General features: G+C 45.1%; 1 protein-coding gene across 3 annotated transcripts in view; it reads right to left on the bottom strand.

The window, feature by feature from the left end:
• The window catches only part of EXOC2 (exocyst complex component 2), a 118176-nt gene that overhangs the window by 38377 nt on the left and 62191 nt on the right, over positions 1–17608 (bottom strand). For all 3 annotated transcript variants that reach the window (XM_043908684.1, XM_043908683.1, XM_043908682.1), the window contains 9 exons: positions 13389–13454; positions 13060–13217; positions 12577–12698; positions 11243–11304; positions 6655–6735; positions 6361–6420; positions 5615–5676; positions 4057–4123; positions 432–548 (listed from right to left, as the gene is read on the bottom strand). In XM_043908684.1, coding sequence (XP_043764619.1) covers positions 432–548; positions 4057–4123; positions 5615–5676; positions 6361–6420; positions 6655–6735; positions 11243–11304; positions 12577–12698; positions 13060–13217; positions 13389–13454 — 795 coding nt within the window. The remainder of the gene's footprint in view (positions 1–431; positions 549–4056; positions 4124–5614; positions 5677–6360; positions 6421–6654; positions 6736–11242; positions 11305–12576; positions 12699–13059; positions 13218–13388; positions 13455–17608) is intronic.

The raw sequence follows: 17608 nt of genomic DNA, 5'->3' as shown, positions 1-17608 counted from the left end.
TGTGCTTTTCAGGAAAGACAAAGCAACCTAGAGCTGCACCTGTGCAAATGCTTCAGCAGGCACGCAGAAGCTCCGCTGTGGTCCCCGGAGCAGGAGAGAGGAAGGAGAGGTGATTGTGAGGTTCAGGGTTTGCTGTTGGCTAGTGACAGCTCTAACCTGAAAGGAGACGCATCTGAGACGCCTCTGGAAGCCTTTCTCTCCTTTCCTACCCTCAGTTTTGGGAAGCTTGGGTGAGAAATATGCCAGCTCTAGTCCTGCAAGGACTTTGCTCCAGAGAAAGAGAAGAGCATTAACTCCAGGTGAGCTGTGAGAAGGGGCCGGGAGGTGAGGGTGAGAGGAGCAGAGGGCGGAGCGAGCAGGGTGGGGCGGCATGGAGAAAACAGCTGAAAATAAGCGGGTGACAGGACCCCCGTCCCTTCACAAGTCATTACCTGTGTTATTTTTTCTATTCCCTGGAAGTTGTGTTTTTCAAAATGGTCTGCTATGTTTAGGAAGGTGTGACGTTCTAGGTAGCAGCAATTACTTAGGACTATCAAAAGTCGCTGTTCCTAAAACCAAAACAAATTTTTAAAAATTACATTTACAGTAACAGATTGAAAATTTAACAGATAACATTTATCACTTGCTAGTTACAATCTTAGTATTTCATATCCATATTCAGCACTTTGTTTATCTTGGTTCCTTCTTTCCAGTAACAGAGAAACATAATACAAATCTGTAATTCTACTAACTAATCACCATGACCTAATACACTGAAGAGTCAAATCATGTTTAACTCAAATTCCTTTGGAAATCTAACAGCTGTATGGAAAGCAGGCGGATGGAGCACAGGAAACCAGTGAGATGGAGTCAGGTGCTGTTCTTAGGAAAGGGGTTCTACTTTGCTGTTTATTTTACATGTTTTGCACCCAAAATAGCTATAAAAATGGATATTAAAAATAACTACCAAAAAACGTTGAAACTTTTGGAAAATAACTTCTAAATTTTTCATAACTTGGAAGAAAACTGTAACGGCACCTACAGACGGGCTCCCTCAGCCACGAGGCCGTTGCAGCCCTCCTCATGGAGAGTCTCCTCCTTGGGGGAGCGAGGGGACAGAGGCTGGGCACCTGCCCAGTCAGCCCTAGAGAGGGCCACGCTACACCCCCAGGCTTCTGGCTGCTCACGGTGATTTCGCATCAAAGTGACCAGACCCCCAGGGTGACGAATCAATCCTCTTCGTAGAGTTCAGAAGAACTGGCTTGTAAGGAAAGTTCTAGGAAGGGCTCTGTCCCACCTCCTCAGGGTGAGGGTTTCTCTAGAACAAGTGTGACTAATCCGAGGCCTCGGTTTAGATCCTGACTGAACTCAGGGCAGAGATCCTCCCTAGGAGACACTCCCACCTGTACTGGGCTCGCTGTGGTGCACTCACCAGTGACTGAGGTCGGGAGGGAAGGGCAGGTGCACAGACCACAGGGCCGCCCTGGCTGGGCCCGCACTGCCCAAGAGTCCCATTCAGGGCCTTCACAGTGTGCAAACTGCTAGGTCTCTATTTAAAGTTTCATTATTTAAGTTCTGGCAGAGTGTGGTCTACTTGTTGTCTTTTGTGGTCGTCAAAAAATATAATTAAAAGGCCCAGAATTATTATGGTGGTTTAAAAGTAATGAAACGGCCTGAATGACTCTATGGATGAGAAGTGGAGGTTAAAACAAAGAAAATGAGCTATCATCTACCCTCCTCCATGCTCCACGTTCAAACCTTGTGAGATGGCCACTGTGAGACTGGGGGTGACAGGCAAGGCTGGGGGAGGCCGGACCCCTGCCATCATGTGGCCCTTGTAAGGCACTTGACGTGCAGTCACGTGACTCCTCGGCAGCCAATCTGATCTCAGCTGGTCTCCCAGGCCCACAGTCCATCCTTAATCGCCTTCCCTGGGGAGCCGGCTGCCAAGCACCCTCCCGCTGCCCCGCCCTCCAGTGGCCTGCTCCAGCCTGCCCTGTCTCCTCTGCCCTGTTCTGTGGCCCATCTGCGGCAGGATCTGCAGACTGAGGACTCCACGGTCTCAGGCACCATCCTGGCCCTCCACAGCGTCTCTGTGATGCAGGCATCAGGCCACCCTCCGTGGTGCCTGAAGCCCTTCGGTCAGTGAACAGCAGCCAGAAGAGAACCAGCAACAAGCCCCCTTTCGTCCCATGCTGCCCTCTGCTGGGAACCAGGACAAGACCCTGCAAGGACCTGAATCCCCGGGGTCAAATCTAATGCAGTATCATCCAGTGGAGAAACGCACAGGGACTGAGCTTGGCACCAAATCTGGAACAATCTCAGGAGAGGGGGACAGGAGACAGTGTGACCCACTCAGAGTTCTGGCTGAGAGCAGGCAGATGGAGGCTAAGGCGTGTTTCGAGGCGGGGTCCAGGCTCTGAGGAGAACTGGGCCCAGTGGGTGTTGTCAGTCCAAGAAGGAAGATGCTGAGCATGCGGCAGCCGCCTCTGCACTGGGAAGACTGTCGTGTGCAAACCGGGCCTGTCCCAAAGACCGGGAAAGGGGCAGCCCTCCCTTCCACTGAGAAGGACGCTGCCTCGGCACGTGCTTAGCCTTCTGTTCGTGTTCACGGGGGAAACACGGTCTGAACTCACCAGACGGCCTCCACTCACCCTTGACCCAACGCAGGCAGTGCCCCACAGCCGTCCACTCGCCCCCACAAGCCCTGGCTTCAGTCTGACCCGCGGGCACTCCAACAGTCTGCTTTTCCGTCTGGATTTCTTCCTCTCTGATGCTTCCTTCTCTGGAGCTCCCAGGCTCTCTCTTCAGGCCTCCCCTTGGATCCTGAACCCCAATATGATTTCTATATACGTGGTCTCCTCTCTATCCACTAGGACTGTCCCTCGTATCCTCATCCCATCCCAGGCCTCACACTGCTGATTTACAAATCTGTACCTGGACTTCTCTCCTGGGGGCCAACTGCCCACTAGACATCCCATCTGAACACCTCTCATTCAACACATCTGGTCCCAAACTGATGTTTTAATCTTTCTGTAGAACCAATTTTCTTTCTGAATTCTCTCTGTGAACAAGTACTATTATCTGCCTAGTCACACAGTAATTAAATCTACAACAGAGTTTTTAAAAAAATTACTTTGATTATACTTTTCCTAATAAAACAAATCCTTATTTCGGAATTGACACTTATAACAACTGTAGAAATGATGTGTGTGTGTGTGTGCTAGTCACTGAGTCATGGCCAACTCTTTGCGACCCTGTGGACTGCAGCCCACAGGCTTCTCTGTCCATGAGATTTTCCAGACAAGGATACAGGAGTGGGTTGCCATTTCCTTCTCCAGGGGATCTTCCCAACCCAGGGATCGAACCCGGGTCTCCTGCACCACAGGCCAATTCTTCACCAACTGAGCTACAAGGTTGGTACTTATAATAACTGTAGAAATGATATATGGCAGGAAATTTAGGTCATATTTCCTTTCTTGAGAGAAACATACACACCCATCCTTCAAGCTAATGACAAACTGGAGAGGGTTACTACTAATTTTCAAGATAACTGGAGTCTGAATTTTAACAGCTAAATTAACATACAGAAAAAAGCATGTGTGTGAGTCATTCCTAAACACACGCATGTGTTTAAAATACATGTGAGTTTATAGGAAAGGTGATTTGGTTTTGCCATGGAATTTTGAGTTTAAATAAAATGCTAATAGGGAACTTACCGCCCTCCCCCCAAAAAAAAAGAAAAGAAAAGCAGAGCTTCTCTGATTAAAGAGGAAAACAGAGAAAGGGTGCTTGTCCTTTGCCTCCTTCCCGCCTTTCAAGCACTAGAGCATGACGTGCTGCAGAGAGCACACGGAAACACTCATGCTGTAGCTGTCAGCCAGTAAGTGTGGAATACACACAGAACTGTATCTTTACCAAAACTTTCCAAAAACAAAGCACCAGAGTAAGAGTAGTGTGTTATGGCAATAATGCGGTAACAAAGAAATTTTAGGCTGAGTTATGAAACAGTCATTACGCAGTTTTCAAATGACATGTTTTACTTTCTATTTATCATCTCTTTACGATCTTACTTACAGAAGTCAAACTGAAGTCTTCATGGATACTTCCAAACAGATCAGGAGAAGAAACATCAACGGAGAGACTGAATAGAGAAGTAAGTAAGAGAACAGTTATAGTTAAAGCACTAAAATTAAAAACATTAATATAATGTTATATGTCAATTACACCTCAGTAAAAAATTCCATAAAACCTATGTAAATTTGACTTTAAAATCTTTGGGTTAAAAATCATATAATTTTCTGCTTTTTAATATTTAACACCTAATAGCTCCAAGTAGAAACTGTGAACTATCTGTTACATGGGCCATATAAAATGTGTTTCTGGGATCTTCCCAATAATTTAATTTCTAGGTATAGACTCTCATAATTGAAATGTTTTTGCCCATCACAATCTACAGGGAACTTGTTGAAGCCCATGTTCACAGTAAATGACTAACAGGAGAGCTGAGTTAGGAAATTAGTTACTAACCCACAAGTGACCAGACACACAGAACTGTAGGGGAAGAGACACCAAAGAGCCACCAGTCAATTTACAGACACGGCAGGTGACAAGTGACATCTCGGCAGGACCTCTTTCTTTAAATTTAGCCAACTGATTTTAGAGTTCATATGGAAGATGAAAAAGATATCAAATAATATTTTAAAATAGAAAAAGCAATAAAACTATAGCAATCTGAAAAAAACATTAAAAATAATGATAATTAAAACAATAAAAACTGATAGGAAAACATCTGTGAATGAATAGAGCAGAAAAAGTTTAGAAATACCTTCACTGCTAGAATTCAATGATGTGTGGAACAGAAATGGTAACAAAACAAGACTTATTTAATCAAAAATATCAGGAAACTGCTAACAATATAAATTCCTAGTAAATGAATGTGCTAAACATATAAAATCAAAGACTAACCAGAACTGAATATTTATTAGGCCTCAGAGGAATAAATGTCTTATACAGTGAGAGGCAAAAAACAGACAAATATGGGAAAATATCCAGCTATCAGTTATGTTACAGCTTTAATTAAGAGGCATTGATTTCAGTATTATTTGTGTGCAAGCAGAAACCTCAGGTACAGTAAGTCCCATGTGCCAAATATTCAGAAAGACGAGGTTTCAACAACCACAGAGAGCAGTACGATGACAGAACTCTCTCTCGGACCTAGAAACGTCAGGACTCAGGTGTGCCCTGGGCTCAGGTAACTAAGCTGGCCGGGATATCACCCCACCCACACTGCGGGCCTCTAATAGCAGCTGCGACAACGCCCAACACAGAGCGGCATGGCTGCCAACGATGAGGAGTCGTGCATTTTCACTCTCTTATTACAGACCCTGCTCCTCTGGGTAGTGAGAAAGCTAATCGTGTATTCAGTTTGCTCAAAGTGCCTCTAGTAAAGCTGAGACAAGTTCAGAAGATGAAGAAACTGTGGAAAGAATACAGGCCAAATACAGAAACATAATTCACATGAACACTCGCTCTCTTACTCTAAGTCTCAGGATACAAGCCCAAACACAGAGCAGGAGGCCCTATTTTCAGTCTGCGCAGACGCTCCAGCAGGGCTGCTCTCAGCCCAACTTACTGTGCAGTGTCCACATCGGCATCCGGTTTGGTGCTCAGCTGCTCCAGACAGTGTATAAAAACCTAGGTCAAAGATGGGGCATTTCAGTGATTAGGAACCCTCAGATGCTCATCTGTTTGGACAGCAAAGATAATTTTCCATAAATGACCAGAAATACAGCGTGTACCCTGCAAGTGGTGTATATGTGTATATACCTTGTGAGGGATGAACTGTGCATCCATATACAGAGCACATCTACACGTGCACACGTGAGAACACAAGTACTGGGAGCACACGTCTCCATGTACAACGCTCAGTGATGAAAAAACTTACAGCACCTGTGTTTTGATCCCACTATTAAGTTCTTGAATATATTTTACATATGTATTTTATTGCCTTCCTCTCACTCACTCATGTGTTCAACTGTGTATATGTGCCCATAAGGCACTGGTCCCAAAGAACTTGGGGCTCTAGACAAAATGTGAATCAGTCATGTCATTTAATCTGTGCTCCAGCAGATAAATACACACACACGCACAACGTGTGTACACAGAACGGGCAGCATAATAAAAATGAATTACTGGGGGAGGCACTGCTAAGCAAGCTGCAACTATTCTTACCTTGAACTTACCTACCATAAACTATTATGCACTCACACAAAATGAAAAAGGGCACACATGATTGTCGGCATCTGCTCTACACCAAGTAAACAGCAGGGAGACCAGCGGTCAGCACTGTCTCAGGTCTCCACTGCTTCTACAAAGTACCTGCATGATATTGATGCTCAGTTGGCAAACCTCCTCCTGGGTTTTAGGGTGCTGGAAGACCTGTAAGGAGGAATGAGAATTTTTGTACTTAGCTAAGAAAACTTTTTGTTCATGAAGCCTGATGTGAACAGGGAACATGTGAACAAGGGCATCCAGGGTGGGGAACCCGATGCTGAGAGGGATGCAGACAGAGACACGGCCTCGGGCCTGAGTGACGGGGCGGCAGTTCCGGTGCCGCAGTGACCCAAACCCGTGTGCTGGGCCCCCCGCCTGGGGCTGCTCCCCGACACTCACGCTGGGCTCTCCAGGCTTGGACTCCAGGACACCACGCAGTGACTGCAGGGAGAGCAGCACGCAGCGCTCGAACTGGCAGGGCTGCGGAGACAGAGCAAACAGGCCTGGGCACGCGGCCCCGACACCTGACTGCCCAGGCGAGCGGAAAGGATGGGGCCACACGTGGTGCCCCTGCCCCGGGGCCAGCAGTCTGCACTGGGTGTCAACAGACAGTCACTCCCAGCAGTGGAGAGGATGTCTAACTCAACTAGAACACAAGTCAGGTAAAACGAGAACTCTTCAACATTCTACTCTTCTGGAAGAGGGCAGGGGCCAGGATGAGGCACAGCTGTGACACATTCTGGGAGAAGCGTGAGCTCCGGGCCTCACTCGTCTCTGGACCCATCGACACAGGTGTGTTGGCAACCATGACAGGATGAGGGCTGGCACCTGTCATTCAGAACTGTCTCTACAGTCACCTTCTGTGTCCATCAAGTCAGAAAATGAAACTTGAAAATATCTCCAACAAATGGCCTATGAGTCTAAACAAGCCCCAGCTGCTCCTCTGGGGTTCCCTCTGTGCGCGTCCACTTCAGAGGACAGCAGCACACATTCTTGTTATTTGTGCATTCTTGTTATTTGTACATTCTGGAGTGGAATCAAAACTGTCACTTTTTACAATAAAAAGGCACAGAAATAAAATAGTGGATTGCAAAGCAGAGTAAATGCAATGGAGAGAAGGACTGGGCCCTCAGAAGAAAACAAACGGAGGGGTCTGTCTCAGCGGGAGAAGCCCCTGGGACAGCGAGACCTCAAGGACACGGGCGGCTGCCATGGACAGAGTCGGAGGGGCCGGGGAGGAGGTAGCAGAACCTGTGGGGACAGCCCCGTGCAGAACCTGCAGGCAGAACTCTCCTCCATACATGCTTCCGTTATTAACAACTTGGGGGGAACTGAACAGAAAAAGGAGACATCGTATACAAACCAAAGAAACACAAGTTTATACTTTCTCACAAGAAGGAATCCAGGCATAAGAAAAGCTAGTGGTGGTAGTAGTGAAAGTCACTCAGTCATGTCCAACTCTTGCGACCCCATGGATTGTAGCCCGCAAGGTTCCTCTGTCCATGGGATTCTCCAGGCAAGAATACTGGAGGGGGTTGCCATTTCCTTCTCCAGGGGATCTTCCCGATCCAGGAATCGAACCCATGTCTCCTGCATTGCAGGCAGATTTTTTACTGACTGAGCTACCTCAACTGGATGTCATTTTAATACTGCACTCTGGAGCCGCCAGAGGGCACCAGAGAGAACGCGCCAAAGTCCAAGTGAAAAAAGAAGGTTGGGGGTGGATACAGAATGAAAGGCCACCTACACAAAGTATTTAAAGAGTGAAAAGCCTCTTAGAGTTGATGAACCCACCTACCTGCCCCAGAAGGCAGGAAAATCTAAGACGTTACCACAGTAACACTGGGAGTTCAACCCCAAATTTCAATGGCAGGCAGTTCAATGCTGCTTTCCTGTGTGGTCACTTTGCTCTCCTGCACTAGGGTCAGGGTTAGGGTCAGAAAGTGAGCAGAGAGCCCCGGGGCCCGAAGGCACGGGAACAAGTGCGTCCACATGGCTGCTACTTCTTTTTTTCTGAAAAGAAAGAAAAGGCACCATCTCTGCATTTTGTCAGTGAATCACCCAAGTTAGCGCATTGTAAGTTGTCACATTATCATTCCAGTTACTCTGAAAGAAGAAAATTCTCAGAATTATCCAAACTGAAAGCAGGCAGAAAACATCTTCAGCACTTGTAGAAAACAGGATGCTCTCCAGCGAGTGTTTCGGGCACAGGCCTGGGGCAAGGCTTGCGAGCACTTCCTTAACTCGATAAGGACTCACAGGGAAAGCAAAACAGCCTCATGTCAAACAAAGGGGATCAGTACTACAAAATGCTAAGATAAGAAAGTGACTCTCCGTTCAAACCTGTGAACTCCAGATGTGCTACAGGTCAACACTCATGACTGGACCCTGCCTGTGGCTCCAAGCCGGGATTCATCTTCCATCCCGGGAAGTCTGTGCCCTGGGCTGACAGCCGCTCAGCTTCCGCAGGCTGACGGGGTGAGCACGCTTCTTCAACAACGGTCATGAGACATACTGGCTGGCGCCAAATCACCGTAAAAGGTTTAGATCTCTGGCTTGTGTGTCACGAGACATGAAATTAGCTATTCTACGGTTACAATCTCTGACCACATTACGGTTTAACTTGACTAGAAACAAGTCTCTACAGTAACCATCTCAGAGGACCTTCCAGGGCATTCATCTTCTACAAACCTCAGACGTGGCCACCTCTCACACACTGTGGACCCAGATGTGCAGCCACCACACACACTCACGTGTGCATGAAGGACACTGACCTGCAGAGGGACCTGAAGCCAATGGTATTTTATGACTAACTTGTTTCATTTCTATTAGGCCTTTTTTTTTTTAATGAACATAAATCCCTGAAGGCAGATGCTGTGTTTTCTCAAGATGAACATACATCTTTTTCTTTGTACAACATGGTCTGAAGCTGGAACCAAGACCCAGGGTCAGGCCTGCACTATCTGCTCTGCCCTGGCGTGTGTCATTCAGGGCAGGTACTCAGTGGGGCTGGTCCAGTGACGTGTCTGTGGTCTGCCAGGCTCGCTGTGATAATTAGGGAGGACAGGAGTATAGGAAGAACTTTGATAATGGTAAGGCTTCATGTAAATGTAGGGTCCTTTGATTATAGTGGTCCTAGTGACATAAATATAGGTTGATAAATTAAAATCCTCTGTATATGTATAAAGCTTTGTGGGTTACAGCTTATTTCTATAGCATCTTGTTTAATTGTAACCAACAATACAGTGAAAAAACATTCTGCTGCTTCTTTAGCTAGAGGCAGAGACGTTACGTAGCTTCGGAAGATGCACAGCACTGAGACAGCCGAGGAGAGCCAGGTCAGACGCCGAAGCTGGGCTGTGCCTCCTCCTCACCGTGCCCGACACAAGCACAGCGCCAGCCAGACACACGCTGTGGGTGAAATATTTTACTTTCCAGGAACCACAATATGGAAAGTGAAAGAAAAACAAATTTTAATTTATAACATGCAATATATCAAAGTATTATTTCAACATGTAGGCAACATAAAAACTTGAGACGTTTTTCTTTCGAGTTGTGGGGTCTGAAGCTACGTGCCAAATGGCTGCAGTGTGAGCGGTACAGGTCGGTCCCACCTCCTCCTTCTAATAGAATCTCTTAGTTATAAGAGAGTTTGTATTTAAACACAAATAATAGTGAAAAATAAACCAAATAAATTAAAACAAAATTTTAAAAAAATCCTTTAAAATATAATTGTAACAGAGTTATTAAAAATAAATTTCCTAATTTCAGCATGATTTAATTTACAAAAATTCAGAAGTATTTTTGGTATTCCACACACACACTTGCCTATCTTTGTATTAACTTAAAAGCGAAATTTTGAAAAGAAGTAAAGAATTTCAACTTGTCAAAAATTCCCCAACTGTCAGAGAAAGACTGTGGACAAGCACACAAAAAAATTCAAGGACATGAAGGAACATTATAGGGGATGGCTGCTCCTCACCAATCTGAGCCCCACTACCCTCTAAGTGTGGACAAGGCAGACCATTTTATTCTAGTGTCCCTGTCTACTAAGGTAAGACAAGTTATTGGACAAGCAATGTGCTCGGCCGAAAAACTACATTTTTCCCCCAGCATCTGTTACAGATAGTGGTAGGCATGTGGATAAATTCTGGCCAATTAGATGTAAATAGCTGTCAATTATGGCTCCTGGGAAAATGCTGGACTTCCCTGTGGACAGGAATAAGGCCTGATGTTATGGCTGGAATTGCAGTTGCCATCCTGTGACCATGAGGTATCTTGAGAAATAAGCCACACTAAGGATCACAGAGCAGAGGTCAGAGGAGCCCTGGACCCTGCCTGCATTGCATACTGCAGCCGCCACACCAGTCCCACATCTTCAGTGCGAGAGAAGGAGGACATGCCCCCTTGTTTAAGCCACTGCATGCTTAACCTTGCCTAAAACCCACCTACAGGGCTGCTGTGGATCCATGAGACAGCTGTGAAAACACACAGCTCACGAACCCTGGTCTTCTTTTCAAGGGGACTCTGAAAAACCTCAAAGTCCCATCTGAAAAGATGGCAGCTCTAGAGTGGAAGACTATAGTTTTAACTGCCCACCTGACCTCTGTATGTATCTGGAGAAAATTCTTATTGTCCTCTGTTTTGTCTTAGGGTCTAGCAACAATATTTTGTTTTTTTCTGTCTTGCTGTTCAGAAAAATTCAAGTTGCTGGGAAGCTTAGAATTACATTAAAAAATGTTAACACAAACAAAAAGCAGGAGTTACAGGATGAAGAAAGATCACTCTATTACTAATTTTTAAGCATATGTGGTTAGTATTAACCAAAAATGACTATGAGAAGGAAAACTTTGAGAAGTTTGTTTTTCCATTTCCAGAAAATTTTTAGGGTTCCAATAGTGCACTCGCTCATTATTATCATAATAAATCAACTATTCTGAATGTAACAGACACTAACGACTAATCATCTAGAGGAATTTAAACTTACTAGAGATGTCAGGCCTTCGCTGTCGACAACCCAGTCTTCCTTCTCCGCCAGTCTCTTTATGTCTGCAGGGAACACAAGTGCACAAGCATGTCTTACTACAGTTGCCTCACTGAGCTCCAGAGACATAAAATCCATAAAGGCTATGGTCTTTAACTGTTTTATATAAGTTTGCAAAAAATTAGTGAAAACAGGGATAGGCTTCCTCGGTGACTCAGTAAAGAATTCACCTCCCAATGCAGGAGTCCTGGGTTCAATCCCTGAGTTGGGAAGGATCCCCTGGAGATGGAAATGGCTACCCACTCTAGTGTTTGTGCCTGGGAAATTCCATGGACAGAGGAGCCTGGTGGGCTACAGCCCATGGGGTCACGAAGAATCGGACACGACTGAATGACTAACACACACCTAATTCTGGAAGACTCAAGGATTTAAATGTGTGTTACTCACTGGATTTTTCTAATAAAACAATGTAAATAAAACTGTCTACTATGCAGCCCAATCTGAAGAATGCCAGGCCAGGTTCACTGACAACTTCACACTTATTCAGCACTCCTGATAATATTCAACAGGTACAATATAAGACACAAGGCATTCCCCCCAAGATTTCTAATAACCAGTGTGGACTCTCTCTGTCCTGCACATTCCCTACAACAACAGCACGATGCCCATGGCAGGAGAAATAGATCTGGGCACACTTAAGGGCCCAGCCCTCACCTGGGCCAGAGGCCAGTTTTATGCAGACACAGCCAGCCTATGATAAAGTCCTGAGGAAAGACAACAATGGTCTGCACCATTCATAACAATGTTCTTGTTTGTTTTTGAAATATGTAATACCCGAAAGGCTGCTTTGTAAAGATAACCTTTATTGTTTATGACTATATGCAAAAATCCTGAAAACTCTAAAAGTATTAAGAAAATGAGCATCACCTGTAACTTCTGTGCAAAGAGAAACTTAATTCTTTTGACTTAATGCTGTTTCTAAATAAAACATTTTAAATATACATGTATATTTTCCAAATTAAGATCATACTTCATACACACATTTTATAGTCTACTTTTTACACTTGACATTTTCCATAAGGATGTTCTTATATCCTTAAGCATTTTTCAAGAGCATCCATTTAAGTTCTGCATGGCCCGGCATCTCAAAGCAAACAGGATTTGAAAAGTATTCAAAAAAGAAAAAAAAAAAAACTACATTGAACAGTGACAGATGGTCTGAAACATTCACATTTCTCTAAGAGCATCTGTCCTGCTTCTGAGGATTTGGGGACTGGAGAGCGGCAGCGTGTGTGGGAACTGCTGCTGAGCCGACGTCACCAGTTCTCTCGACACACCTTCGGCTGTGTGCTGCAGTGTGACCACCACGCAGCGCACCCGGAGATCCAAGACGAGGTCCTGGATGGTCTGCAGCAGGTCACTAGGGATCTCAAGGGCGGCCAGCGATTCACACGTCAGCCTGCGGAACAAACACAGCGAGACAAAGGTGAGCACGGGGGGCCTGGAGTGGTTCCTAACACAGTTTTGGCACCCACCACGCTTCGCGGTGGCACCGACAAGCTGCCGCTTTACGCTGAAAACAAGGTTGGTACAACCCATGACAAGCACTGTGACGTCACAGGGACACTGACTGAGCAGTGGCGAAGGTGACGCTCGTCAGACCCAAGCGCGAGGAAGGCTCGGGAGCTGAGTCATCAGACGACACACAGGGAGCAGTGGACACAGAAGGACAGAGCAAGATTCTTTGCTGAGTGTGTCTTTTTTTCCCCTAAAAAGACAAAAATATTTGCCCCTTCTCCAGAGAATGCGCCCACACTTACCTGAGAGTCTGGATGACGTGAGCCAGCCACTGGCCAGAGAGCTCGGCCTTCACCTCCCAGCCTCCGTGCTGCCGCCCTCCGCCCTCCGCCGCGCCGAGTGGGAGCAGGGCCCCGCGGACCAGCTTCACGAGACACTGCATGACTTCCTGGATCATTTTCTACACGTTAACAAACAAGCAGAACTGCATTAAAAGACATCAAACTTGACTGAATCAACTGGGGGGAGTCAGCCTGCACAAGACAAGTGTCTTGAATGTAGATCAGGCCTTCCAGTCACTTTAAGAAAACCCTACCCCAAGAAAGAGTCTACATACTTATCCTTAACTTACCTTAAAATCATTTTGTCTTTGCCTTACATTCTTTGATCTCTCAATGTGGCCTGACTTCTCAGCGGTCTGAAAAATGAAAATAAAAAACCCCAAAAACCTATTAGTTGTCTCTAGAAATAATTCATAAAAATAAGAAATGGCTTAGCTGCTGTATGTAAGGAGAGCGAGAAATATGGTTATAACTTGATTAAAAGGAATGTACAAGAAGTAGTCTAAGTCTCTGATTAAGGGATGACTAATTAGAAAACCCTCCTTATTCCAACAAGAAGCTATTTATCTTTCCAAAAGCTTTAAGTACAATTCCCATAAATAAACCTAAGTATTAAGCTGAAGCTATCCTTTCTGTAGGTGAATTTCACATGCCGTTCTCATCCACAACTTTTTACGGTTAAACCTACAGGCACGCAGCCCACAGTGCTGCTCCAGCACCGCTGCCCGGGTGTGGGTGTAGAAGCGAGAGCACAACAGCGCTGGGCGGGTCCGGCCATCTGCGGTCCCCGGCCCACTGCCCCCTCCCTCAGTGTGTGTGCTCAGGCGTGTCCGACTCTTTGTGACCCCGAGGACTGTAGCCCACCAGGCTCCTCTGTCCATGGGATCCTCCAGGCAAGAACACCTGAGTGGGTTGCCATGCCCTCCTCCAGGGGATCTTCCTGACCCAGGGATTGAACTTGCGTCTCTGGTTATCTCCTGCACTGGCAGGTGGGTTCTTTACTAATGCACCACTTGGGAAACCTATCCCCACACTCCACCCACAGAGACTATAAGCATGAATGGTGGCATTTTATTTTTTAAAAAATTTCACATCGGCAATCTTCTTCCAGGGATTTTTGTCCAGTTTGGAGGGAATGTATTCTAGAACTGACTGTAGAACCAAGTTTTCCTCTGATTTCTCTTTCTCCTTAGAGCAATGTGTAGAAGACTACTTTATACTGATTAAGAGAGAAATCTGTTTAACTGGATTTCAGTTAACTTTTTATTATCAAATTTTCTTACAACCAAATATTATTCTACAGAATGTCCTATCAGGACAAACTTGGGACACTTTCCAAAGGAACATCATGAAATGGCATAATATAAAAAAACTCACCACCATAACCTTAAAAGGAAAAACACTGGTATATTTAGGTGGAGAACTTTAAGTTAGGAATAACTGCATTATAAATGCTACAATACTGACACCAAGGTAATTTTAAAATACTTCAGGTAATGTCATTTTTTAGGTATAAGCCAGAGAAACTGTAGAGAGTCATCTACATGATCAACACTACTGACCCGAAGGAGGAAGACAAGGATAAGGATGCTGGTGTTTTCACCAAGAGTCAGACACCCTGACAGACAAAGCCAGCACACGCAGACACACACCCTTCTCTGGCGGTAACTCACACTTCTTGCGCAACTTTTAATGTTTTTTTCTTTGTAGTGATGCTTTTTTTGAAAGAATGAAAAATCATGATAATAATTCAACAAGCGAATTCCTAAGTCTCTTGGCCAACAACACTCAAAATTCTTTGTACACCAGGATTTACAGAAATTGATGCTCTTCTCCCTTTATTTTTAAGACACTTGAGAAGTAACTGAAGTGACGCAGAGCCGTGGTGAGATGTGACCAGAGAAGCTCATGTTGGAATCTGACCACCTGGAAGGATAAGAGGCACAGGGTGAGGTGGCCCCTCCCCAGGGCTCCTCCTGAAGCTTCAACGCGCAGACACAACTGATGAGATCACTGGGGACTGAACTCAGCCTCCCGCCCTTCTCTCTGGGGTGGCACTGAAAGTTCCTACCCTCTGAACCCACGGCCGGTCCTCTGGACAAGCCTGGCCTCAGCGGGGATGAGACACTCACTAACATGCCTGCACACTTAGGAAGTCACAATATCCGAAGTGAAGATCAAATATATACTTCTCAGTACTTACAATAAGTCACAAGATCACAGTTCCAAATTCACATCTCCAGCCCAAATCTTTCCTCACAGAAAGATCTCCTTTCCGAATCTGAATTTCAGATTGCCTTCTTGGTGTCCCCAGAAGGCCTGAGCAGAACAGGATGAAAGGGTGGCTTTCTGGGTCTGGAGTCTGCTGGCCTGCAGCTGGGAACCACAAGGGTCTCCAGCATGCTGACTGTGGATCTTGGGGCTATTAATTCCACAGTCCTGGAAGACAGTTTCTTGGAATAAATCCATTCCCTCTATATATATACTGCTGAAAACAGAGCCAACATCCTGGTAGTTGTTTTTCTGAGCCCTGCCCATAAGACCTGGCTTACTGTGCTGTGGAGGAAGGGGAGGGACTCTGAAAGAAGGCGTAATTTGTCTCCGTGAAGGGTCGTGCCCATATAAAACTAAGTATCCTGACTGTCAGATGACATTTTTCTTGTTGCATCTGCCAGCACTAAATGCTTGTCCAATGGGAAGATTACTTCAGAGTCCTCTGTCCTGTGAAATAGCTTTGAATCAAAGGAAAGAATAAAAATCAACTGTTAAAAACATCATACTAAAATTAAGGTTAAACTCTTCCACAACATTTTGCCCACCAAACAGGTGCTACTGCATGCATGAAGACGCCAACTGGACAGAATAACTGTTCGGGCTCCAAGGGCCTGTCTCTAAGCATGTAAAGAGGTGAGCAGGTGGAGTGAGTGGGCGGGGGAACCAGTTGTAAGGCCTTCCTCTTCCAATTGTTAAAAAAAATTGTTACTTATTATTTTTATTTGATGAAGAGTTGAATATCTCCAACATGCTGAATTATGTGCAGTGTGCCCTTTTAAAGTTTTAAAAGGAAAACTTAATTTTGAAACAGAACATTTTAATTTACATTCTATGAGTTACACAACTTTTTAAAATGCTGATTCCTGATATTTAAAAATTTGGATACTTTAAAAGTTCTCACCTGAAAATACACCATATTTAAAATATATCTAAAGGTGAGATCTTACCCTACTATTAACCATTTCACTAGCTAAAACCCTTAACTCTTTCCTGCACACACAGACCAAAACTACTTTGTGGTAAGACCAACGGTTAGATTGCACTGTTTTGATTCACATATGTCACTTCACATGGCCGTGACTAGTCTGAAGAACTATCTGTTAAACTGCTGGAAACTCCATCTCAATCTTTTAACGGATGAACTCTAATAAAACAAAACAGTTTTACAACAAGAAAAGATAAGAAATTTCAAGTAAGTTGTAACTAAATATTTCAGAGCTTTCTTGTATGAGATTCAATACCAAAACCCCTGGACTTCTTCCCAAGATTAATTTAATGAAGTCTCCGGTTTTCACTCACAACAGTACCCTCTCCTAACTCCATTCCCACCACTGTCCTCTGAGGTCTTACTCGTTTTCCAGTAGAGGATAACTTAATTTAAAAACACACCCAAATCTGTAGAGTAAATTACACTTAATTAATAATATTACTACAAACTTTTAAGAGAAGTTTATGACTATAAATAGGTAGAAACTCCACAGGCAAATCCAACTCATACAACTAATTACAGTGATTTTTTTTCAGGGCTAATATTATTCCTGAGCTCATTTATTTTTCATCTGCAATTAAATACTTCTTCTAGACATTTACCACAACTAGGTATAACCTGTAAGGCAGGAAAATACAGTCCCTTTTCACTACATTATTCCAGATCAAAAACTCTAAAAAGACTCAAGATGAGATAACTACTGTCCATGTTGGGGGAGACCACCTTCAGAAACTGATACAACTGGAAGGAAAAACACTCTGCTGGAAAAAAGAAAAAAAACAACAACAAGTTTCAGGCAGTTTCCAGGGCTCTGCTCCCCTAGGGTGTGAGCACCGGCCTCAACGTCGTCGCCCCGCGTGCCTGGTCAACACCATTCCCTCACTGCTTACAGCTATGAGACACCTCTGTGTGCCAGGCCGACGACACTTCACATACTGGAAAGAACACTGTCTCCAAATAGTGAGAGCAACACCTCACTCATCCGCCGGATACTGGCGTGAGCATCTCACACACCGTTACCTGCCACGTCGCAGCTAGTCAGCTGCACACACTGGATGTTCAAACGCTGACACTCGGCAAAAGCAGCTACGAACACACCTGTCCAGGCACTGGTGTGGAGGCACCTCCCCTTTCCAGTCTCAAGAGGGGCCTGCTTTGGGGGGGCAGGTAAGAGGGTGAGGGTACGACATGGTAGGGGGGCCGCTGCCTCCCACAGAGGCTGCCGCCCTCACGGCCGTGATGAACAAA

The sequence above is a fragment of the Cervus elaphus genome, chromosome 7 (assembly GCF_910594005.1).
Source record: "Cervus elaphus chromosome 7, mCerEla1.1, whole genome shotgun sequence".
NCBI classification, from domain to species: Eukaryota; Metazoa; Chordata; class Mammalia; order Artiodactyla; family Cervidae; genus Cervus; species Cervus elaphus.
Note: the sequence above shows the minus strand (reverse complement) of the source record. Positions and strands in the feature narration are given on the sequence as shown.